At 47.8% G+C, this 24,488-nt stretch overlaps 11 protein-coding genes across 11 annotated transcripts; 6 read left to right on the top strand and 5 right to left on the bottom strand.

The window, feature by feature from the left end:
- Positions 1 to 84: 84 nt before the first annotated feature.
- Positions 85 to 1,965, bottom strand: FSST1_004572 (F-box protein; the record flags this gene model as incomplete). The annotated part of the gene is made up of 2 exons (XM_083230760.1): positions 85 to 1,270; positions 1,316 to 1,965. 2 exons carry the CDS (start codon positions 1,963 to 1,965, stop codon positions 85 to 87), a joined length of 1,836 nt encoding a protein of 611 aa, XP_083088002.1.
- A 382-nt stretch (positions 1,966 to 2,347) lies between these two features.
- On the bottom strand, positions 2,348 to 3,544 carry FSST1_004571 (uncharacterized protein; the record flags this gene model as incomplete). The annotated part of the gene is made up of 1 exon (XM_083230759.1): positions 2,348 to 3,544. One exon carries the CDS (start codon positions 3,542 to 3,544, stop codon positions 2,348 to 2,350), a length of 1,197 nt encoding a protein of 398 aa, XP_083088001.1.
- A 144-nt stretch (positions 3,545 to 3,688) lies between these two features.
- Positions 3,689 to 4,750, top strand: FSST1_004570 (inositol monophosphatase family protein; the record flags this gene model as incomplete). Its single annotated transcript, XM_083230757.1, has 1 exon — positions 3,689 to 4,750. The coding sequence occupies one exon, from the start codon at positions 3,689 to 3,691 to the stop codon at positions 4,748 to 4,750; it is 1,062 nt and encodes a 353-aa protein (XP_083088000.1).
- A 1,666-nt stretch (positions 4,751 to 6,416) lies between these two features.
- Positions 6,417 to 6,677, top strand: FSST1_004569 (uncharacterized protein; the record flags this gene model as incomplete). Its single annotated transcript, XM_083230756.1, has 1 exon — positions 6,417 to 6,677. The coding sequence occupies one exon, from the start codon at positions 6,417 to 6,419 to the stop codon at positions 6,675 to 6,677; it is 261 nt and encodes an 86-aa protein (XP_083087999.1).
- Positions 6,678 to 6,810: 133 nt separating this feature from the next.
- Positions 6,811 to 7,719, top strand: FSST1_004568 (uncharacterized protein; the record flags this gene model as incomplete). Its single annotated transcript, XM_083230755.1, has 2 exons — positions 6,811 to 7,245; positions 7,330 to 7,719. 2 exons carry the CDS (start codon positions 6,811 to 6,813, stop codon positions 7,717 to 7,719), a joined length of 825 nt encoding a protein of 274 aa, XP_083087998.1.
- A 686-nt stretch (positions 7,720 to 8,405) lies between these two features.
- FSST1_004567 (uncharacterized protein) lies at positions 8,406 to 9,200 on the bottom strand (the record flags this gene model as incomplete). Its single annotated transcript, XM_083230754.1, has 1 exon — positions 8,406 to 9,200. The coding sequence occupies one exon, from the start codon at positions 9,198 to 9,200 to the stop codon at positions 8,406 to 8,408; it is 795 nt and encodes a 264-aa protein (XP_083087997.1).
- Positions 9,201 to 10,592: 1,392 nt separating this feature from the next.
- On the top strand, positions 10,593 to 12,260 carry FSST1_004566 (uncharacterized protein; the record flags this gene model as incomplete). Its single annotated transcript, XM_083230753.1, has 3 exons — positions 10,593 to 10,711; positions 10,762 to 11,167; positions 11,220 to 12,260. The coding sequence occupies 3 exons, from the start codon at positions 10,593 to 10,595 to the stop codon at positions 12,258 to 12,260; spliced, it is 1,566 nt and encodes a 521-aa protein (XP_083087996.1).
- A 4,558-nt stretch (positions 12,261 to 16,818) lies between these two features.
- Positions 16,819 to 17,820, top strand: FSST1_004565 (NAD-dependent epimerase/dehydratase family protein; the record flags this gene model as incomplete). Its single annotated transcript, XM_083230752.1, has 1 exon — positions 16,819 to 17,820. The coding sequence occupies one exon, from the start codon at positions 16,819 to 16,821 to the stop codon at positions 17,818 to 17,820; it is 1,002 nt and encodes a 333-aa protein (XP_083087995.1).
- A 194-nt stretch (positions 17,821 to 18,014) lies between these two features.
- FSST1_004564 (BRO1-like domain-containing protein) lies at positions 18,015 to 20,763 on the bottom strand (the record flags this gene model as incomplete). Its single annotated transcript, XM_083230751.1, has 5 exons — positions 18,015 to 18,360; positions 18,409 to 19,654; positions 19,702 to 20,410; positions 20,458 to 20,695; positions 20,756 to 20,763. 5 exons carry the CDS (start codon positions 20,761 to 20,763, stop codon positions 18,015 to 18,017), a joined length of 2,547 nt encoding a protein of 848 aa, XP_083087994.1.
- Positions 20,764 to 21,150: 387 nt separating this feature from the next.
- Positions 21,151 to 22,980, bottom strand: FSST1_004563 (uncharacterized protein; the record flags this gene model as incomplete). Its single annotated transcript, XM_083230750.1, has 2 exons — positions 21,151 to 22,139; positions 22,188 to 22,980. The coding sequence occupies 2 exons, from the start codon at positions 22,978 to 22,980 to the stop codon at positions 21,151 to 21,153; spliced, it is 1,782 nt and encodes a 593-aa protein (XP_083087993.1).
- Positions 22,981 to 23,684: 704 nt separating this feature from the next.
- Positions 23,685 to 24,482, top strand: FSST1_004562 (serine hydrolase-domain-containing protein; the record flags this gene model as incomplete). Its single annotated transcript, XM_083230749.1, has 1 exon — positions 23,685 to 24,482. The coding sequence occupies one exon, from the start codon at positions 23,685 to 23,687 to the stop codon at positions 24,480 to 24,482; it is 798 nt and encodes a 265-aa protein (XP_083087992.1).
- Positions 24,483 to 24,488: the final 6 nt, after the last annotated feature.

Here is a 24,488-nt window from a genome sequence, read left to right as displayed (position 1 = left end):
TCTCCGAGACCGGTTACAGTCATATTCTCGTTTATCAATCTTATCAATCTTATCAATCTCTGTTATTCGTCATAGTAATCCTCCTCAGTCTTCTGCATCAGTAGAGTCGGGAGAGAATTGATCAATGGTAGCATCAATCCGAGGTGAATCTGGTCGTCCTCTACTTCTCTCATTCCGCGTTCTCAGCCCACATCCCATTTCATTGTGCTGCAGCTCCACCATTTCGGACATGCTGCCCAGAGAGTATACCAGCTGCAAAGGCGCCGCATGGGCGAATTCCCAACTGTCATCGATTATAATACCATCCGATGGCGTTTTTGATGGCTTGTAAATAGTTAAACCACCCAGAGTGGGTAGAAGCACAAAGTCATCATCCTGGAACACCTGGTTCGCTCCCAAGTGAAGTATACACGAGACACGCACTGGTGCCCACTGTGGTGACGGTGCTTGATGGCTTCCCACAGGGTGAATTGTCTGTAGGTAAATCTCCGATTTGTGGTCATCAAAGGTTTTGGTTGCTGCCAACAAGAGGTCATTGTTCCAGAAATGCACGTGCTCCAACTTCATCAGGTTCCGGTCCACGAGAGGATTTCTAGCCTCCGCATCCCATAAAACATCAAAGCGTGTCGACAAGTACTCGTGCTGTTCAAAGGTCTGCGTCAAAACATTAAATGTGACCGCACCCCAGTCTCCCTTTCTTGTCCGTGGCTCACAGCAGGGACATAGTTCGAGTCTGCTTGTCTCTGATTTTTGAATGCGATACAGCCCAATACAAAAGGTGCCGTGATCATCAGACTTTCGGCAGATGAGCGACACCACGGCCCAAGAATAGTCTTTACAGTCTGGCTTAGGGTTCTGCAGTGGGTTTGCTATGGATTCAGTCGTATGCCAAGTGGCCTTACCGTCTTCGAACTTGGTCACAATAAAGCTGCATAGACGTTCATCTGCGAAAGTCAGTCCCCAAATTACCGCCGTAGTGTGAACAATCTCACCTCCATAGCTATGATGGAATGCTCTAACAATAAATACCACATTATCCTTTGTAGGATGCAGTAGAACCTTGAGCTCCCCACCGATCATGGTCCCGGCGCCAAGGGGGTACTCAAGCTTTCTCGGATCAAGTTCCTTTAGAGTGCCACCCCAAGCAAAATACATGATCTTTGCAGTTGAGGTCACAAAGTACACGACCTTTGACTCCAAATACGCCTGTTTAAGGGCGGTTGGTAGGGTAAGTTGCTTCCATTCGCGTGTCTGTAAATGGACGACATATCTAGAGTATGTTAGCCTTGGCAAATACTGATCGAGGTCTGCTTACATGGTCCGCCCCCCTGGGTTCACCTGAAGCAGAACAAGAAGACTTTCACTAATAGCCGCGGATTGAAACTCTGTACCTGACATGACACTTCCGGGTGGGAGGAATCGCAGTCTTTGCCGGGTTCGTAGATCATCGACAATGAAAGTACGTGGAGTAGATTGCCATACCAACTTGTCTTTGTTGTAGTGGAAGTGCCATGGGACATTGGTATTTTTCCTCGCAGGCTGAGCGAACTCGGGAGGATCAATGAAGACGTCGCTTGCACCCATGTTCCATGGAACCCAGGTGTAACTGCAGTGAGGTTGTCGCCATTTGACATGTTTCTGCACCTCACGCGCATAGAGGGCTTGGGGCGACACATCCGGATAGGATAACTGAAGGCCTGGGAAGAATTGGCGCAGCGCTTGTGTGAGGACGGTTTCTTGTGTCCATATCTCTCTCCATTTGCGACACACTCTTATGCAATATTGATAATCGTCGAAATCGAGGTAGAAGAGAACCGTACAAACAAGCTCTGGTGGAAGATCTTGAAACCCCGCGAACGTGATTGTGGTCGCCTGAATCTTTTTGCGAAGATATAGGATATCCCACGGTGATAAATTAGCGAAAAGACGATCGAGTTCTTTTTCTCTTGAATTGTAAACGTTCATGATTGCAAGATGGCCTGATAGTTACTGTCTTTCAGGCTGTGTAGTAGTGAAACGGTAGAAGGTGATGGCCTCATTTTCTCGTCAGCAATTGATTGGGTGGATCATGTGACCAGGCCTCACTGGAAGGAGCACAACAAGGATTCGCAGCCACTTCCTGATAGCCTTTCTCTCAATCTGTTCCGTTCTACCGTTTACGTGAACAGAAAAGAACACTCACTTATACGGTCGCTTACCCTACATCTAACCGACGAATTAAGATGGATGTATAGAAGTCTAGCGCGGTCTTATTATTTGAACTACCTAAGTATAGACCTGTAAACCGACTTTCTCACCACGAAAGAAGCATCTATCAAAGGCTTTTTAAAATAAGTGGTTCATCAACTCAGCTTTGTGCTTCTATGCCTTCCGCGCCTTGTGACCACCAAGTCTTGATCCCCTCTACATCACACCAACCCATCTCGACGGGATTATCAAACCACCACTGTCCATACTGACGATCACTTTCGTACTTCTTCAAACTACCCCCGTCGAACCTATGGTTCTTGACACCCACAAGTAGTACCGCACTTCCCACGCGAGGGTTGAACTTCTCCGGGTCAAGAAATACCGTGAGATGTACATGCTTGGACGTAGACGGGTCGACAAGCCGTGCTGTTCGCTGTTTGTAAGGCGGCAAGTTGGCTGGCCCGACATCTGATATAGAAGTGATAATGGCGAGCACATTGCAGGACCAGTTCTGCTTGTAGGGGAGGTGGGGGATCGAGCGCAGGGTGGTCAATTTGAGGGGAGTTTGGGGATCGTGCCAGTCACGGGGGAGCGCGACAGGTTCACCGGGTTGAGCAGATGTGGATGTCTGTTTCGCTTGGGCTGTAGATTTCTGTGGTGTTTTGGGTTTTGGAACGAACGCAAGCGTCTCGAATGCTTCGAATGCTTCTTCAGCGGCTGCTTCGTCGTCATCAAACTCATCCTCGACAAACGGTTTGGGAGGCCATCTTGTGGAATTGCGCGAAGGTTCTTTGGGGGACTCTGTTGAAGGTTCTTCAGAAGACTCGTTCAAAAGCTCCTCTGGAATCTCTTCTTCAGCTTCGTCTTGCGGCTCAGGTGGATGCTCAACAGCTTTTGGTTGTACGCGCGACCGAGGAATTCGCTTTGGTCGTTCCCGTACCAGAAGCTCATTTTCTTTCTGCAATGCACGATACGACTCGTTCCATCCAATAGTGATCAGATTGTCCACAACCAATGTCACCATCTTTTCCTTTCCAACGTCTTGCAACTGCATATGGAACGTTTCACACCTCACATATGCCCCTAATGCAACATCGCCCATCTGAACAAAGCGATGCATGTCGCTCCCCAGGAGTGCCTGGATACATAATTCTCCATCACCGAGAATCAATCGGATAGCATGCCATCGTCCTGAACGCGACACAGAAACCCGATCAACGCCCTCAATAAGAAAGATGCTCCCGGGTACGCAGTACCGTGTACGTAGAATGTCCGAGACAACAGGCGTGAGCACAAATGGTTCGCCCAAATATGTGATGGCGGCTGGGTCCAGCCTCAGCGATTCGTCAGGCATGTGCGATGATCCATTGGATGTTGTTGATGAAATCATTGGATGGATCTCAAGAAACGATGAAGTCAGTATGCATTTATCCATAATTGATTCAAAGCGGGGTTCTTGTGTCACCGCAACCACCGTCTCCTTCAACACCAGCCCAACATGGACAGTGCTTACAAGCGAGAGCTCTCTGTGGCCATCGGAGCTTTGCAAAAGGCGGCTCAGGTGAGCCAGTCAATTGTCGCCAACAAGGATAAGGGCGCCATCGAAAAGGATGACTTGAGCCCTGTGACAGTCGCCGACTTTGCAGTCCAGGCTCTTCTTACAGCAACTATTAAGAATGCGTTTCCTGAGGATAGAGTTGTCGGAGAGGAAGATGCTTCGGACTTGAGACAGAACCCTGTGCTTATGGAGCGCGTATGGGATCTCCTAATGCGTGTTGCTGGAGATGATGATACACCTTCTTTGTGCCAGCTACCTTCAACACGAGAGCAGATGTGTGATCTTATCGATGAGTGCGGAGCTAGCAGCCCTGCTTCGACTGGACGCACTTGGGTATTTGATCCCATCGACGGAACCAAGACATATCTCAAGGGTCAGCTTTATGCTATCAACATGGCTCTCCTGGTGGATGGAGAACAGGTCGTTGGGATTGTTGGCGCGCCGAATCTTTCAATCGATGCGAAAGTGCCTCTCAAAAACGAGGATATTGACCCGAAGGGCGAAGGGTGCATTTTCTTCGCTATCAAGGGACATGGTTCATACATTCGACCCCTTGGCTCTGATCAACCCAGACAACTATCCCCTCATGCCTCCAACCAACAAGTCAGCTTTGTCACAAGCTCAACAGTTGACTCGGCTCTTGACGGCGTCCAGGAAGTCATCGCGTCACGTCTCAACGCAGAGTATCCAGGCAATGACCTCCTTCCATGGGTTCTCCGCTGGGCGGTCCTGGCTATGGGCCTCGGTAACACGACAGTCTGGGTATACAAACGCCGTGACCGCTACGCTAAAGCATGGGACCATGCAGGAGCTATGCTTCTGTTTGAAGAAGCTGGTGGAAAGATCACAGATGTGCATGGGAAGAAGATTGACTTGACAGCTGGGAGGAAGATCAGTTCAAACTTTGGCTTCGTGGCAGCGCCGCCGGATATTCATGGACGGGTATTGCAAACTGTGCATGAAGCCCTGAAGGAGCAGGGCAAAGAGGAATTTTTGAGCTAGTGAGTGGCCATTTGGCCGAAACAAAAGGAGGATCGATGCTGTTGTCTTTGCTAGAGAAAAAGAACAATGTTTTCTTGATCAGCTATTATTTTCAACAAAGACTGCGACGATCCTGCAGACCGTTTATCACGACAATTGAAAAATCATTGCCATTATTGAGTTTTTGGTCTATTTGTGAGAAAACGGCCATGAATACGTTTGGTTGTTTCTATCAAACATTGAAGGAAACTGGTAGAAATCCGTAAACGGCGCCGATGATTGTTCCCACGCAACTTTAAACCTTCAAACGCATAAAAACATCACAGCCTTGTCTTTTGATTCAGCAAGCGCATGGCTTCAACAAACAATCCTAGTGGTTTGTACGGTGCTTGTCGGTCGGGTATAAATTCAGTAACTGGCAATGCCAATCTTAACTCTCTGTTTTTCATCCACACGACAACTTGGAAGCAAATTGCGTCTTGTTAGACATTACCCGAGCTCTAACAACACGGAGAAAAAAACTATTACATTCTGTCAAATCGTTCGCTCTGTGCATCACCGTCGAAATGCCTCCCAACCCAAGTAATGCTGATCGGGTCCGTTTCGAGCACATTTTGGCTCGCGAAAAGCGTATGTCCTCTTTGAGCTTTCTACCATTATTCTGTAGCTAACTCCTTCGAAGTCATGCCTGCCGTTCGGAACGCCCTTGAGGCACTTGGCCCCGTGATCCAAAAGGGGTCTCGGGAGCACGGAAAGGAGGACAAGAGCTGCGATGCCAAGGGCGGGGATAAGAAGTGATTTGCTCTGACCTAAAGAGCCTTATTTTTGCTCTTCGATTATTGGCAGTCGCTGGCTTTATTTGCTTGCACGGACTGTGGTGTGGTGGTAGTCCAAAACCTCAAGTCCAAAGTGGTTTCGTTTTACTCGACAAGGTCAAGGCTCAGGAATGTAGAGAAAGCAAAACAAAAGTTTACCTTAGTCGACAATAAATCATCTTTCAGGCAATATATTATGTGACTTTGTTTGTGAGGGCTGAGTCTCCAATTGAATAATACTCCCTAGTACCTATTCCAAGAATCCTTCAAGCGCGGAACAATTTTCAAATCACTCTTTTGTTATTGCTGACCAGAACAAAAGAACAATTCGATTTTCCAAGAATGCATAGAAAACTGTCTTTGTCTTGCAGAAAAATTTCTGTTGATGTTACATATTTGTTGATTACCTCTCATTAGAGCATGGTCACTGTGATCTCGTACAAACTATGCAACGGCAAAATATGTATCCTCAGTCTTAACATCACTAGCTTGGTATTTACTATATTTTTATGCTGCCATGTATTTAAATTGCCTATAGAGCAAACCCAAGGAACGTTCAGGAAATCTAGCTTGGTTGTAGAAGCCGGTGTCCGCGTAACTGATAACCACTTCCACACAACTGATCTATCGTTACATTCACTTGCGCTATGCTAGTAAACAATCTATGAGCAGGATTAAGAGACTGCCAAAACCCATATATACTTAATAGTGGAGTATACCCAGGCTGTTTGTTTACTCCCCGTTCACCTTCCAGGCTTCTCTTTCTAAGATCTTCCTGCCACATTATCACTATTTATACTTCTACTACCCTAATCATACTTCTAATAACTTCTAATAACTTACCTCCCAACTTCATCCCATATTACTCCATGATGGCAGAGAAGACGCCCACCGATTCCCGCCTCGAACGCCTCCCACCTGAAATTCTTTCGGAGGTGGGAAGATGCATGCTGCTTGAGGACCTTAAGAACATGGCTTCTACCTCAAAGGCAATGCGGCAGCACTTTTCCAAGTGGCTGTTCCATAGCGTCACGATCACAGGCAATCGATATAAAGTGGCCAATCAAATGGAAACCCTGCTGCCGCTTATAAATACCGAAATGGGACAGATGATGGTTTCGAACGTCAAGTGAGTAATAAAAGAGGCCTTTGCAGCGATGCAAAGTAGCTAACGGACATATTTGAAGGCATATACAGCTTCATGTATTTAAAAATTACTACGGGGAGAGACAACAAGTTGCGAAACTTCCGGTACTCTTGGTAACGATGTTACAAGAACTGAAGAACGTATTTTCTATAGACCTGCATATCTCAGATTCGCTCTCCGTGAAAGAACATGAAAAATTGGACGACCTCTTTTCCCGACTCTCCATCTACACTCGGCTCTACAGTCTCGAATTCCGCAAAAAGGAGGAGATGAACTGGCTCGTCGACAAGTTTGCGAGAAACAGCATCAAATCCTTGACATTGGACGAGAATCTTTGTAGAGACTTACTCGAAACCGCAAAGGTCGCATGCCCAGACCTTCGTCGACTTCTTCTTCGTCGGTATTACTGGAATGTCCCTGGGAACCCGCTTCCAGCCGAAGGCTTGGAAGCAGTAGGAAAAGAGGTCGCCAAAGCATTCCCTGAGCTGGAGTGGTTAGTGGTGGATTGCTCTAGGGTGTCTATTACGGAAACATATGGCACCACTGATTTCAAGGTCAGTCAATGCTGCTGTTATTGATGTTCAGACTGAACTTATCCTTTGCATCTTCAAACGAAACACACTGACATGGAGATATAGGAGCTCCTAGGACCATTTGCCCACGCCATTAGCGGAATGGCAGAACTTCAGAGACTATCTGTCACGCTGCCACCTTGCCTGCTGGATGAGATATCCATCAGCCCTAGGGCTGCGGGTGAGCACATTCACAGAGACTTGGCCACTGGAATAGAGCATGTTAGTCAGATTGCGCCAAAACTAAAACATATCTGCTTCACCGTGGATGAGTGTCGCCCGCAACTCTATAGGTCCATGAGCAATAGGTCCACGAGCATAGTTCGTCGGGACTATCGCCGGAAGAGAACCCCAATTCTGTATCGCGGTGTTCGAAACACTGAGTCTAAGGAGATGGTTCTCGAACGTATTCCGGTTCCAAGCCGACACAATTTCCCTGAAGGACTGATGTACTGAGTCTTGTTTGACGACAGTTACCGAATCACCTCGTTTAGTTGGTAGATAAAATTGACCACGTGCTGACAAGTATTCCTGATAACTTACGTTCTCTTTTTGTGCCTCTTGAGTCCAAACGCTTGTCAGACTCCTCTCCCTACTATCTTGACGTTGTTAGTTTTGGACCACCTCCGCTAGGAGGAGCTACTCCATAAACAAGCGCACGAGTCCTGTGGACACCTCGCGCTAAGCATAGCAAAGGAAAAGCTTAGAGGCTGCCATAAACATGATCTTTACTCTTCTCTTGTCTTTGTCTCCCATGAATCTGAGTCACTTATTGTTTCTGTATGCAAAAAAGAAGCTGCCGAGATAACAAAAAGTGAGGTTCTGCCCGGGCTCGAACCGGGGACCTTCTCGGTGTTAACGAGATGTCATAACCAACTAGACCACAGTACCGTGTTATCTTGTATATGTGAGGATGTCGCTATTCGTATAATGAAGATGGCACAAGCCTCACTTTTTCTTCCCGTGAACATAAACCTGAAGGGATCGTCAGACTGACCTGGGAGTCTCTCCGGCCGATTACTTGAAAGGCAAAAGACTAGACTTGTAATATATTTAAAATGGCTCAAGAGGCATGTATATAAAAGCTTCCCTTTTGGTGAAGACATGTTGACATCTTTCAGTGTTGAGTCTTTGGCTGGTAATCATTGCCGTATCTTCACTTTGATCACTAATCCCCATCCTGTCTTTCCCTCCCAGATGCCCATTTCGTTCTCTTTCCTGAAAGTAACCTCCTCAGCCTTGACAATCATAGTAACGGGATCTTCCTCCTGTACTTTGGGCTTGGGCGGTTCTGGGGTCTGCGGCTTGTTTTTCTTGAGAAAACCCCATCCTGAAGATTTCTTGGCCTGCTCGACATGCGCTTTGACGACCTGTCGATCAACTCTTTCGGGTGATATGTACTTTGCTAACCGGATAGCCATATCGTGATCTGACCACCAGAGGACGTTATCTGAGGAAGAGTCTTGAGAGGTGTTGTCTTCCCATCTTCCCCAGTCATCGAACGCCTTCTCCTTTCGCGGTTCGACCTCTCGTTTCGGCGGTCGTTTCTGATCGCCTACCAACTTGGGATCTTCTCTTACACGTACAACTGTTTGAGACTCATCTTCATCACTGAAGAACCATTCTTCTCCGACAGCGTCTCCGGGAACCAAGATTGTTCCTGTCAATCTGGGAGGTGGATCCATGGCCGCGATAGACGAAAGCATTTCTTCGACATGGGGAACGAGAAGGGTGAGTATCTCGCTGTCCCTTTGATCGCGCGCTGATGTGCGAGCTGCTTGAACGGAATGAATACGCAAGGGAAGATTTTGGAGATGGGAATGGAAGATGGTCGTTACTGATTGTCGTGGTTCAGATACGGGTGTTGACGTTGATGGGCCTGATTCGGTATACGGGGGAGGAAGCTCCCCATCGTCAAAGGCATCTTTTTGGGACATGTTGATGGGATAGTGAATGAGCCAAGTCTTTGAGATTAATGTAACTGAATGGATGCCCAACGCCCGAAGAACATATACGAGAACAAGAAGTAACGCCGTTCTAGTCTATAGTCAGCCGACAATAAATGACTGTGAGTTGTGGTTGGTTGGTAGTGAGTTAGCCTTGCATCAATATCCTGAAGAGTAGTATCCATCTAATCAACCAGGCAATCGCCGAGAAAGAATAAAGCCAAATCACAGCCTTGGGCTGCACTTTGTCTCTGCATGGTGGGAACCTGAGTGGCGCAGCATTTATCAATCATGCCAAACTTCAGTAGAGGGAGGCTTGGCAATGAGTGTTTAGTTGTAGACATTCCAGCTGTCGAATCATATTTACAGCATGTGATCAATGGACTGGCCCCTGCATTCTTGCACTGAAGCTGGGCGTAAGACTTATCCCCGCAACATCATGATGCCAAGGGTCCGAGAAGACGGATTCGGATACCGGCAGGAGAAGAATGTCTCAGTCATGAGGTTATTGACCGGAAATTAGACGGAATCCATCAACTTAGTGTCAAGGCTGTGCATACAACTAACTTCAACTCATGATCAAACTGAATAATGCAGGAACTGAATTCTAACCTCAATGATCAACAACAAATTTCAAAAAGTAAATATGGTTTTAATTTAGGAATGAATCAATGCGACTTTGTGAGTTCAATAATGCGCAGTTCTAACTCGGAGTATATCCTGATGCTTCAGTGGGTGTCTGTCCGGGCGATTAGTGATGACCCCACTATAGATTCAGCTGAAGGACCCCTAAAACGCCCAACTTGAATGACACCAGCCCTCTAGACTTACCGAAGTCAAGTCGGGTATTTCGGCTTCATCAATGACAAGATATCAACAATGCCTCTCTAGTGGCAATGCCGCAATTTAACATGTCCTAATTGATAGTACCCAGCCTTATCAACAGGTCACGGGATACACATCCTGCATACCTCTTTAGGAACAGAAGACTTCTGGAAACAAAAGACCCCCCACAAGTGATCGCCCAGGACAGGGGTTGTTGTTGTACTCCGCCACCACCTTTGATAACTTGAAGCATTGCAAGCTCCAGCTTTGGCTTTGAATTGGCGCAAGGCACCTTGATAAAACAGATCATGCGAGGATAGACCTTGTAAGGCAGCAATCCGTACATATGCACATCCAACGTTGTCTAGGTAGATCAAAGGTCTATATAAGTATGTCTTGTTCCCTTCATCAAGCCACTTTATAATATCATACAAATCACAACATTCTCTAGCAACTAACTAATAGCTTCTAGAGATTACAACACACTCTTTGTAAAAAACTACTACTAATTCTGTCTGATACACAAACACCAAGTCTCGAAGACTCCAAACCATCACAATGTCTTACAGAATCTCGGCCCCCGATGAGTACCTTGCCATTACTGGCATGGGAGTCAAGACTGTCAAGATCACAAAGGCAGCTTGGGTCTGGCCTCTTCAACGATGCACACGCTTCAGGTAAGTTCCATAATTACCCCGATCATCTATCCTAGCTAATTCCATGACAGTATCCGACCACACGACTATGCTATGGACTTGCAGGCCATGACAAAGGAGAAGCTGCAATTCTCTCTACCTGTAGTCTTCACCGTGGGTCCTGATATCAACCAGCGCGGAGCCAACCAGCGTGGTGGTCCCGATGATGAAGCAGATGATCTCGTTCGTGAAGACCGCGGAGATGCCCTTATGAAGTATGCTATGCTCCTGACCAACTCTGAAGAGAAGGAGCATTCCAGCCAGAGCCAGCATGTCGCCAACATTGTCAAGGGTATCATTGAGGGTGAAACCCGAGTGTTGGTCTCCAGCATGACCATGGAGGAGATCTTCACCGAGCGAGAGGTCTTCAAGAAGAGAATCTTTAGAAACATCCAGAACGAGCTGTCACAGTTTGGTCTACTCATCTTCAACAGTAACGTAAATGTTCCCATTCACCTTGGCCAATGTACCCTATCTAACAGTTATACAGGTCAAAGAATTGAAGGATGCCCCTGATTCAGTCTACTTTGCCTCTCTGTCCCGCAAAGCCCACGAGGGCGCTACCAACCAGGCTAGAATTGATGTAGCTGAAGCCCAGCTCCGCGGAAACGTTGGAGAAGCCCAGCGCAAGGGTGAACAGGAGCGTGAGATCGCCAAGATCAACGCCGAGACAGCCGTCCAGAAGACGGAGCGAGATATCGAGAAGGCTCAAGCTGAGAGCAAGCTAGACACTAAGCGAACAGGTCTCACACGAGATGTCGATTTGGCTCGCATTCAGGCACAGAGATCTCTCGAGTCTCAGGATGAGGACCTCAAGAAGGAGGTCGAGATCAAGCGCGCAGCCGCTGAGGTGGAACGTCTTCGTGCCACAGACGTTGTCAGGGCTACTATTGAGAGGGAGAGTAAGCAGCAAGCTGCCGATGCTTCCGCCTACGAAGTCGAGGCCGATGCTCGCGCTCACCAGGAGGCTAGCCAGCGCCAGGCTGATGCTGCTGCCTACCAGACAAAGATTTCCGCCGAGGCTGATGCCACAGCGTCTTATGCCAAGGTGACCAAGAACACAGACGCTGCGGCCTACCAGACTCGCAACGATGCTGAAGCTTACAACTACGCTGCCCAGCAGCGAGCTGAAGCCCAGCTCATCGCCAAGCTTCGAGAGGCAGAGGGTATCTCTGCCATGGCTGACGCCTACGGCAAGCTATCCAACGCTTTCGGCGGTCCTGCTGGTCTCCTCCAGTACATGATGATCGAGAAGGGCACTTATGTCGAGCTCGCCAAGGCCAACGCCTCTGCCATCAGGGGTCTTGAGCCCAAGATCAGCGTGTGGAACACTGGTAGTGCCCAGGGGGGCCAGGGTGCTGACCCTACTGAGACGATGCGCAATGTTTACCAGATGCTACCGCCTCTGATGAGCACTATCAATGACCAGACTGGCATCACACTGCCTGAGTGGCAGTTTGGCAAGATGAGCGCGGGTGTCAACGCTGTTGGCCAAGAGGGTGCCAAAACCAATGGACACAAGGGCCACTAGATGAATGGCTTGTGGTGTGATGTGATGTGATGTGGGAGAGTTAATGGTTGCGGGATTGATGAACGGTCTTTATGGTTCATGCTTTTTTGATATCCGGCTTTTGCCATGCTCATTTCTTTTCTTTTGTCTTAGACTGTTACTTGATACCAATTTCATAGCTTAAATACGAAACGTTTATCCCAATGCATCAAGACTAACTCTGTTATGTTTATTTTGCTCAGCTTAGTTTTTAGAGTAATCTATATATATGCCAAAATTCATCTCCACTCATACTGATCCATATCATCATCATCCCAATTGGTTCATTTCTTTTCGTTGGTAATTACTAATACAGCCATTGGTTGGTTGCGAATTGGTTAAATTTGCCCAATGTCTTAAAGCATCTTACTCGCTATCAGAAATGTAGATGATCTCGTATTGTTGGTCGGTTGCCTCTTTTGTGTCAAGATGCTCTCCTGTCAGTCGTTTTTGCTTCAATGGCCGGTCTTCTGATTCGTCCTCTGGTTGGACTTTTGGCTGTTGGCCGTTGGGGTTGGTGATAGCATCCAATGGCGCGCTGAAGGTAATGTTGCAATCTTGGTCCCGCTTCGGGGCTGGAGTACGTGAGATTCCATCGAGGGGTAATTGTTCTTCCTGGTTCCTGTTTCCCTGAACTTTCTTATAGGTCTGGTAACTTGTTTAGTAGAATACTTAGACTAGTAGATTGGTATTTTGCAATATACCTGGTGGATTAGGTTAGTAATATGAATGCATAGTTTTGTTAAGCACCTGAACCTCTTACCGTAGCATTCTGTTCTAATCACATGATACACATATTGCCCGTTGATTTCCTAATCGATTAGACAATTTGGTAGGTGTTAATTAAGCAAAGCCAGGAAGAGGAAGAGAAAGAGGATGAGGAAGAGAAAGAGAAAAAGAAAGAGAAAAAGAAAGAAAAAAAGAGGAAAAAGAGGAAAAGAGGAAAAGGAAAGGCCTAGGAGAGACTCACGAGGTATTGGTGGTCGTACAACCTGGTGTATGAGAGGAAGCGGTGGTGCGCGAGGGATTGGGCTAGGTGCCTTGACATTGGGCCATTTGATAGACAGTAGAGGAATTCTCTCTGTTATTTCTGGCACAGTAAATAGCTCGATAATTGGAGCCATATTGGCGTTGTTTGAGAAGTCAATTAATCGATTGTTGGGTGAAAATTGGTGGAAGATTAATTAAGTGTTATCTGGAACTTGAGATCCCTCCTTAATGCCATTTAACATATTTCTAAGACGGCAGTTTACATGTAACCAATTGATGGTCCTGCACTTTCTATACAGGCATAGAAGTAGTTCTTTCCAGAAACAAATATGAGTCTTGTTTCATACCTCCTTAGACAGGGAACAGAGAGGCAGCCGCCTCGCCAAGTGCTCTTATAGTACTAAGAACCTTTTTCTTTCCCCCTTTTCTTTTTAAAAAAAAAAAATATATATATATATATATATATAGCAGGCCAGCTTACACGAAAAGGGTGACGATATGTTTTTACCTAGATCACTGTAATCTGAGGCTTGCCTCATATCATAATCTGGGTTTCCGGGCTCACCACAAGCCAAGTCTAAGGCCAAGCAGGCACTCAAGCAATACCGAGCAATCATCGAGGCGCCAAGTCTTCATCGTATGGTCAGCCTCCCAGATGACCAGAAGTCCTCAACATCCAACCTGGCAATACATTTACTATCGTTATTATTATTACTGTCACCATTAAATCTAATACTGTTACCGAAAGGTTCTGAAACTGAGACGTCTTTGTTTTTTCGGAAATTCCAACTTTATAGAAACATCAAGGAAACCAAAAGGTGCATTGCTACCTCTGCAAGCGTGACTCAAGATACATTCGCCATATCATCTGCCAACTTATCACTGATCCCTGATGGACAGCCCTCGCGCCCTGGGCTGCTGCCGGGTCTCGAGAAGAAGACCCCATCGACCTCGATGGGGACGACCAAGTCGTTATCTCAGATGACGATGACCTCGAAGAAGTCACCGGGCCTCGCACTATCCCAAGGGAGACAACCACCTTCGGTGGTGACCCTGTTGACACACATCGAAGAGTCTGATGATGGCCCCAAAGCCTCCGAGGGCGACCATATTGATACGCACTTCGCAGTCCGGTCCAGCTCTAGGCATATCAGTTCAAACATCAGTCACTATATTATCTCTATCCCGAGACAACTATACCTACCGTCGTCTCTCGTCCAGTAAAGCGAAAGACCACTGGTAGCCAACCCAAGCGAGGCCCCCTAAACGTCCAAGGCATTCCGAAGATTAATTCGTTATTCCGGTCAAAGCAGAATAGAGCTAATCCCTCCCTCTGAAGCAACACCTTCCCTTTACCTGCAATATTTTTTTATTTTACGTGTTCACAATTGTTTCTATTTCTGTTCTTTCTGTTCCCATGTAACTAACATTCAACTTCGAGAGGGAGATGAAGCCGACCTCATCATAAGCGACGAAGACGGCACGAGTCCGGTCATCATTGAGGACGGACCCGCTGGTCAAGGCACTGCCAGCGATCCCAAGGCCAGCGTAGAATGGGAGCCTCTGTGCACCCATATTGCTCTTACCGAGACTGGTGTCGGTGATCTTGATCTCACCCCAGAACAAGCTGTATGACAGATAGAAGATCGAAGACGTCGTCAAAATGAGTCAAAAAAACTCCACGATCTTAACTTTCCAGGGCTCGAGAGGCTCAATGATACCGCTGCAATCTATGCAACTTCAACTTTTCTACCAACGCGGGCTTGCTTGCCCTCAATGTTGCCATCGTTGCAAGTGCAAAAGAGACTGATATCTGCTAGTCATATGAGGACCTTGGCATGCCTCGCACACGACTTGTCGTTCTCCGCAGTCCTTTCGCGTGCGTCCTTCTTGACCACATTGCTTGCGAAGGCGAAGCGCTCGCTCGGTTCTATACGCCAACGACAGATGCACTAAGCACTATCAACCATGCGATCACTGCCCGGGATGTATTATCTATGTCTCCAGGTACAAACCCTGGGATATTTTTCTCGACATAGGGTTGCATTGAAGCGTTGTCATCCCGATTAGCCCATGTCTTTTTGTTATCGTAGGTCTGGTAGCCTCTTGTCAAGGTAGACTAGATAGTAGATTGAGATTTTGGAATATACCCGATAGATTAAGTTAGTTACATAGATGCGCGGTTTTGTTAAGCATTCGAATTTCTTCCCATGGCATGACATTACGATTACACGACACATATATGGTTCTTTTTACTGTGTCAGTTCAGGATCAACAGATCGCAGCCAAAGGTAGCCACAGGCAATTGCATTTAGATAGAATCAGTATTAGCAATATGCATTAAAGCATGCTAAGCTGGGTAATTGACTCATATGAAGACTTGATATTTCAGTAGTAATTTATCTAGGTATGCTAAAGGAGGAAGAATGAGGCCACTGAATAGGTATTGCCTTTACATTATATAAGAGTGTGGTCTCTCTGTAAGTCTTAATCTTATATAAAACGTAAGTTTATAGCTTACAAGTTAATTTCAGCTAAGCTATATTCTGAAGAGGCCGAGATGCGACTTGATCTGGCCACTATCCATGCCAGGATTCTACGCAATAGAGAGCTGTACCAGCACCTACCCAGTTGTCCAGTCGATTAGGGAAGAGAAGAGTGTCTCAGGAAAGAAAACTAAATGGGCATTTAGAGAGGGAAGACAAGATGGGGTTTAATAATTAAAGTGAAGATGCGGCAGTGGATCACAACTAGTGGTAACAGAATCATTAACCTCATTCAGGGTATAAAATAAACATCCGAAGCATTGTGATCTAACCATTATAAACCAGTCCACAATTTCGTCTCTTATGCTTCTAGTGGCTAGATTCTCTTTTACCCTGAGGCATGATACACGAAAAGAGAGAATTTGCATATCAGGCCATGAACCGAGTTTAAGCTCAACATCAGCGACACAACATGACGTCTCTGGCCAAAACTATTACTATTCAGTGACACATGTACTCTCTCGGAGTTTTGTTAATGCAGTGAACGTGATACAGGGGGTTTACCGGAAAGTAGTCTAACAAGACATGCATAGGTACTTTAGGTATTGACCACCACCAGCTATACCAGCTTGAATCATTCAAACTCAGCAATCAAGTCATTTCCACTTTCACTATTCACTATATAACTCTTGTCTTCATTGAATACTTAGTCATAAGTTTGTTCACAAATAGCTGGCAAGCTCGGTCTTACACCGTTGTTGTGACACTCAACCCGCTTAATCTCACTTTCACAGCGACATGTCACAACAATACTGTACTCCCATCTCACAGCATCACAACCACGCGTTCTCAATTCCTTAGTTTTCTCTCTGATTGAATGATGGTTGATGATCTGATTCACCTATTTTGTTCTCTAGTGCCTGACTCACTCGCCGTTTTTGACCCCACCGCCTCCAATACAAAAACGGCGACTCCATCACCACATTTCCCTCAACACACCAAGCATTCTCTCTCTCTCTCTTTCTTTCTTTCCTATCCTAACCCCAGGAAACTTTCTTCTCATCATGCCTTATGACGTCCTGGTAACCGGTTCGTCCGGTCATCTAGGCACAGCCTTGATGCTTTCCCTTCCTAGCCTTGGCTTCACACCTCTGGGAATTGACATCCTCCCCTCAGACAACACTCACTATGTAGGATCCATCAGTCATCGCTCCTTTGTCATAGACATCTTTGCAAACAATCCGATCCGTCACGTTCTTCACGCAGCGACGCTTCACAAGCCCCATGTCGAGAGCCACTCCAAGCAGGACTTTATCGACACAAACATCACAGGCACCCTCATGCTTCTCGAAACAGCAGCCAAGCTCGGCACACAGATCGAGAGCTTCATCTTTTTCAGTACGACCAGTACTTTTGGTGCAGCACTGAGCCCAACACCTGGTCAGCCCGCCGCGTGGATCGACGAGACGGTGGTTCCCATTCCAAAGAACATTTATGGCGCGACAAAGGTCGCAGCCGAGGATCTCTGCTATCTCGTCCAGAAACAATCCGGGATGCCCGTCCTCGTACTCCGAACCAGCCGTTTCTTCCCCGAGCAGGACGACGATGAGGATCGTAGAGCAGCACTCTCAGACGACAACCTCAAGGTGCTCGAGCTAGCTTATCGCCGATGTGATATGGAAGACATCGTCCGCGCCGCTGTCTGTGCCATGGCCAAGGCACGCGACATCAAGTTCCGAAAATACATCATCAGCGCACCCCCTCCGTTTCCAAAGGACGCTCACACGCTCGCAGCTCTGGACAAAAATCCTAAGGAGGTTTTTGAGGCCGTTGCGCCTGATTGCACACGGGTGTTTGGAGAGAAAGGGTGGGAGCACTTGAAGAGGATCGATCGGGTATATGATTCGAGCAGAGCGGTCACTGAGTTGGGTTGGGAGCCTGTTTATACATTCGAGCATGTGATTGATCTGATTGCGCAGGGAAAGGAGTGGAAGAGTGAGTTGACAGGAAAGGTCGGAAAGAAGGGGTATCACGATGTCAGCCATGGTGTGTACACTGTCCGATGAATTGCGAGAGGGTTGTGATTAAGATGGCGAGCACATAGCGACTTGCTTCATAAGTTTTTGAAACGGGGAAAAGATTCTTGAGATTAATAAAGAAGAATAAAATATATCTAATCCGCAACCATTCGCCTTATATGCTATGTTTTGAACACGATTGATCGCTGTCCCAATTTATATTGTGACATATTTATCATTCATTAGCCAAACTTGATCCCAGAGTTGGGGTTCCATGTACCGGGAGCAGGAGGTTGGCCGGAACCACCAGACGACTGTCCAAACTTGATACCCATACCGGGATTCCACGCTGCTTGCTGTGGCTGTACGGGTTTGGGTTGCTGCACTGTCTCTCCCCAGGATTGGATGTTTGCCTGTGCTGGGCTTTGCACGGGTTGAGGGGGTTGCTGTGGTGGAGCGTAAGAGTGCACAGGTTCTTGGTGCGAATGCATTGGGCTCTGAGCTTGAGCATGTGCATGTGCATGTGCCTGAGCCTGCGCTTGTTGGTGAGATATGCTGAGATTCGATAGCGTGGGCATGTTGATTTCCCTACAATTCGTTAGTATTCCTTCATTCTTCAAACTAGTGACAACATACTCTTCAAGTGCCCTCGCCTCCATGCGGCGCTGAGCGACCCAATTGCGAATCACATCGCGGAAGCCTTGTCCAACAATCTTGTTTAGATCATTGTAGAACTTTCGTCCGACCTCGAGGTTGTTGACAATTTCTTTGTACTTAAAATAGGCGTTATCCAACCTCTGTAGGGCGATCTCGCGTTCTCGGTTCCCACGCTCGCCCATCTGTCGCTTCTGGGCCTCAAACTCGCGGTTGATTCGTTGGACATCCTGTAGAAGACGGTCCTGATCTTGCGCTTCCTTCTCAATCGCCTCCACCTCTGGTTCGTATAGTTTGTCCAGGCGCTTGTCGAAGAATTCCTCAAAGTGGGCTGGCACAAGTGCTGTATTTGGGTATGTCCGTTCCAATCGAGCAGCTTCCTTGAGAATATCAGGCTTGATGTCGTCGCGACGAGCATTATCTCGCAAAGCCTCAACCTTCTTGCGTCGGCGGCTTTCTAGACGTAGGACATCATTGTATGCGCCTCGCAGCCTTCCTATAGCCGGCTTCAACGTCTCAGGGATGTCAACCCGTCGACTCGAAGGTACAGAGTCCATCAAATCTCGATCGGGTCCTGACAGAATAGCAAGCAGATCCTGGATAGCGATGAACTTCTCTCGTACTACGCCATCACTGCTGACACTGCTTTGGAAATAAGATTCGATTTCTGAAGCGTGTTGCCAGAGCTTCTGGCCTTGAGGGTCTTGTCGGCTTTCGGGTCGTGCCCATCGATCCGTGCCGTATCTCATCCGCAATCTTTGATCCTCCTCTTCTTCTGAAGCCAAAGCCCTCTTACCCTCCTCAAAAATATCCATATCACCTAATCGCAACTTGTCGATATCGGCAAAGCTCTTTTGTACTCTGTTGATGGCATCTGCTTGTCTGATCTCCTCGGCATGTTGAACCAAGCTGGGTGGTAGGCCAAGAGGTTTCTCCAGAGCTTGTAGAGATCCGGGAAGTCCAAGTGACGCCAAAAGCTCATGGATCTTTTCCGTAAGTGATTCCAGCTCCTGGATGATATTCTGGCTGACCATGCGGTCTCGTCGTTCCTCGTAAATCGAAGTCGCAACGTGTACGGAAAAGGGAACCAGACGAGAGAAAAGCGCTGGTCCAAACTCGGCGCGGTCGCCAAAGTAGTCGTAAGGGTTGCCGATTTGAGGAGGCACGCGAGCCACGGCCATATTTGCGCGATCGAGAATCTTGAGCTCCGACTTTGGGGGCACGGCGACTGTAGAATGTTAGTTGACTGCTAAACAAAGTAATGGGCGAGCATACTTAGGTAAATAACATCATTATCTTTCTCCGCGCGCTTCAAATCTTCCTCCACCTTTCGCTTCAATCCATTGAGATCGTCAACCACGACCTTGCCAAGATACCCGTTGCGGGCCTCCTTAAGGCCCTCGATCGCACAGGAAACAGCATCTCTCAGTCGCGCAACTTCCTCTCCGTATTTCCTCTTCTCAAGACAATCACATGCAGCTCGGTACTGCGCGGCTGCGGCGAAATGGTGATGCTTGGCGCTCATGTGGTGAATCCATGCACTGCTGATAGCTTCACTCTTCATAGCAGCTTCGCCAGCGAAGTTATACAGGTCGGACACTCGAGCGGCAAGCTTGGCAATTGATGCATCTTTGTAGCCATCCATAACGGCTTTTTGCCAGAAGCATTCTTGACTTTGCGCGAGAAGGAGTTGGGATAGGGATTCGAGGGTGTCGTGATCCATGTCTTCGGGGGGATCGGACATTCGTAATTCGGGGAGGATCTCTTTTTGCATGTGGGTGAGAACACCAGCGGCGAGGGAGAAGTAGTTGGCTGCGGATTTGAGGCCTTCGGTATTGCCTCGCGGTGTGTTGATTGCAAGTTGGGAGTAGAGGGAGGCGAGGTTGTAAAGAACGTTCATCAGCTCGTACTTGAGGTTATTTCGCACCATAGGTCGTTCGGTATTATATCCAAGGGCGGGATACCACGAGAACTCGGCTCCGATCTTCTCGTTGTCAGCTTGATAGTAGCTTACCATCGCGTAATACTCACATCTATGGGGAACTTTCCACCAACCCAAACAAGCTGGCCCGCGTACGCTTGCAACTTCTTAATTCCGCTAGGATGCGGCTCTCTAACGTTGACGGCATCGCGACGAAGTGCGTCAATGACCTCGAGGTCGTGCTTAAACATGTCCGGGTGCTGGTCATATTTGGTGTTGATGTACTGCCTTATTGTCGAGGCTAGCGAGAGCTGGGTCGACTTGCGAAACGGGAGGTAGAGAATGTTTCTGGACACCACTGTTAGCAGCTAGAAATTTGAGACAGTAGTAGTTTCTAGAGCTACTTACGACGACATGGCTTCGTTTGTGAACCTCGGTCGCAGGTTCTCAAGCCACTTTGTAGAGTAGGTTGTTTAAGCTTGGCTTCGCTGTTGCTAGAAATGACTTCATCAAAATTGTCGACCGCCACGTTGGAGGGGCAATGACGCGGGTGTGGCGCAGCGCAATCTGTACTACCCTACACCTCAGCAGAAATATGATTCTAGATGAGAGTCAATTTGCTTTCACATGTAGAGTTTACTTTTTTTTCTCAGTCAAGGCAATCATGTTCAAAAGTCAACTGTCGTCAATTTAACGTGAAATAATGTAATTGTGACTCCTAACAATACATACTTAAAAAAGCTATCAGACAATACAAGCTTGGTTTTTAGGTGGTATCTCGTAACTCATCAACCTCTCATCTCCTAACGATACTTGACATCTCCAACCTCAGGTCGGTGAACTCCATCATTAACATAACCAGGGGGATGGGCCGCATCAGCACCAACGCCTCCAGAAGCTACCGGCGCAGAGGGGTCGACAGAAGGTCCACCAGTGGCATTTGTTGGTGACACACCATCCTTACTGTGCTTAACCTTGAGCGAACCAACTTCAGCTCCCTTGAGAGTCTCGAGGAGGTTGCGTGCGCCAGCAGGCCACGTGCTGTTTGGACCCTGTCGAGGAACCTCTCCTCTGATGATCTGCTCAACTGAAACTCGCTCGCCATAGAATGCAGCGTTAGCGTCCTTGCGCTCCACCACGACTGTACCGTCAACTTGAATACCGGCATAGAAACCGCGAGACTTGACATATGAAAAGACAGGCTTGAAACCGCTGGCACTCAGCGAGCGGCGGTTCTTCTTCTTCTCGTCTGGCTTCAAGTTCTGGTTGTCCTCGGTAGGGCGAGGTGGCTTAGGAGGAGCCTCTTCATCCTTGGCCTCCTTGGGCTTCTTTCCATCCACACCCGCTCCGATCTCAACAGCGCCACCAGCTCCGTAAGGACCAGCAACAACAGCAAGATCACTACCAAGGGCAACACGTGTCTTGGCGAAAGCATTGAGCGCCTCTCGGCTATTGATAACGCAAACGCAGTCGTAAATGTCAAGACCGATCATGAAGCCAGCACCTACAGAGTGCACCTGGATACCTGAGGGAGGGCCCCATGATCCATCAGGAAGACGCGAGATAAGAATGCCAGAACCTGTAGCACCAGAGAATGCGTATCCGGCACGGAGAGTAGTGAAGATGGCGAGACCTTGGGCTTTGGCGATGACCTTGGGAGGGATGTTAACAAGCACCCGCTTCTTGGGCTTCTCCTTAGTAGGGTCGATAATCTCGTCGTTGGTCGCTTCTGCCTTGGGGTCTGTCGAAGTGGGAACCTGGCTTGATTCAGGGTCGGCATAGACACCGTTTTCTATAGATTGTAAGTAAGTGGCATTGTGGGTACTAAGCGATGGCTTACTGCAGAAGGACTTCAGAATAGAAGCTGCCTTGTCGCACTCCTTATCAATAGTCTCGGGGAGGAAACTTTGGCTACCGAACTTATGCGCCAAGCTGTTGATAGGCGCCGCGGCCTTGATACCAAGCTGGCTAAAGCGCTCACTCCAGCCAGGCTTCTTGTGTTCCTCAGGAGGCACGAAAGTTGAAGCGTTTCCTGTATCATTACTGTAGCCATGTCCAGAGCTAAAACCATGTCCATGTGTCTGATCATTACCGTGGCCAAGGGGTTCGCTGTGAACAGGAGCCGCGGTGGTTGGGTGGCTGGGCTCGTGTGTAGGGTTTGTATGGTCCGTAGGGTTTGTAGGAGGAGGCGCGAAAGTAGGATGAGCAGGATCGTATTGTGGAATAGTGTAGCTCTGCTGTTCTTTCTGGACATCGACGGGCTGTTGAGTCGCCTGTTGCTGTTGAGGTGCAGTTACTGGGTTGCCCTGGAGCGGGTTTGGGTGAGGAGCAGATTGCTGATGTTGGTCCTGCGCAGGAGGAGGACCAGGAGGAGGAGGTGGGAAGTACTGCTGTCCCAACCTTTGCTTCTCATCCGCAGCAGACTGTGATGGTTCGCCTCCAGGGAGAGGGGCATATTGAGGAGGCTGCTGTTGCTTCTCATCGCTGGGGAGCTCGGCTGTTCCTTGCTCGTACACAGGAGGGGCGGAGTTATCGTGGGGGGGATTCTCCTGACCTGGCTGGGCGGTAGGCAATAAACCGCCTCCGTGCTGGTCACCAGCGGAATACATAGGAGCTTTCTCAGGATTAGACATCGAGGCTGAGATATGTAGTAGTTGTTGTTGTAGTTGTAAGGTGAAAGTCGTAGACAGGTAAATCGATGGCGGGGTAGCTTCGTATCAGGTATAAGAGGTTAGGATTGGAAAGACAAGTTGTAGGATGAGTTGTCAAAATAATGGACCCTTTTAATAGAGGATTGATGGCTACTAATAGAATATAGCGCTGAAAGAGGCCTCGTCACTTAGAGTGGCGTGAAACAATGCGAAACCGGTTCATGAATGCGAGATCCCAACGTGCGACATGTTCACTAACAGGGAATTGATGTCATCATGGTGGCTTGGCTGGAGACGATTGCGTGGCTGAAGTTCAGGGTCCTGCACAGCCTTGGTCTTGTCCAATGGGAGATGTTCCATCGTAAAGGAAGAGAATAAAATGTTGGGGAGAGGATATAGCATGTGAATTTATGCGAATATTAACTGACATGGTGATAATATAACTTATTTCAATGATATATTGGGCCGTCATCGTCTTTTATCTATAATATTGCCATCAACCAAACGCATCTCGGAGTCCGAATGCATCTGACCCGGGAATGTGACTAGAAGCTTACCCGAGCCCTTGTGATCGTAGCCTGTATTATCTTGTACCGAGGAAAACGTAGTCTTGTAAAAACCCAAAATCTATATCTTTGATATTCTGTCAAAGTCCTATCAGTAATCTGGGAATACCACTGATCAAAATGACACAAATACAATCCACCGACAACTCAGAGACTCTTCATCTCCCCCGCATTCTTTGTCTACACGGCGGCGGCGTCAATGCAGAAGTCTTTGAACTACAATGCCGAGTTCTTATCAAGCATTTGAGATCTTCTCTGCGTTTTGTATTTATGCAAGCCCCATTTATCTCGGCTCCTCATCCAGACATTGTCAGCGTTTACGGTGAATACGAACCTTTCCGGCGTTGGCTCCGATGGCAACCCGACCATGAGGAGATTGAGCCCGAGGCCGCTGCCGAGTTGATCCGGGACCAGACCCGCCGAGCTATGGATACAGATCCCGGGACCGGGGAGTGGATCGGTATTCTTGGTTTCTCCCAGGGTGCTAAGATCGCAGCGAGTTTGCTATGGACTCAGCAAAAGATCACGGAGCAATTCGGACCAGATGAAGCCTTGACCCAGTTCAAGTTTGGTGTTCTCATGGCTGGAAGAGCGCCTCTCATCACACTAGACCACCGACTGCAACATCCGCCACCAATTGTTGACGCCGCCATGCTGAGCTCAGAGTTCAAAGACTGGCCTGAGTCGAACAAGGGTGACCATATCTTGAGTATACCCACACTACATGTTCATGGACTTCGAGATGGTGGTATGGAGCAGCACAGGATCCTCTTGAACAACTACTGCGAGACTGGTACAACAACTTTGATTGAGTGGGACGGTGGGCATCGCATCCCGATCAAGAGCCATGATGTAGGGGCCGTGGCACAAGAGATCTTGAGGCTGGCAAGGGATGCTGGAGTACAACTGCCCAACTAAGGAATC

This window comes from Fusarium sambucinum, chromosome I (genome assembly GCF_050947815.1).
Source record: "Fusarium sambucinum isolate potato_lamoka chromosome I, whole genome shotgun sequence".
Taxonomy (NCBI): Eukaryota; Fungi; Ascomycota; class Sordariomycetes; order Hypocreales; family Nectriaceae; genus Fusarium; species Fusarium sambucinum.
Note: the sequence above shows the minus strand (reverse complement) of the source record. Positions and strands in the feature narration are given on the sequence as shown.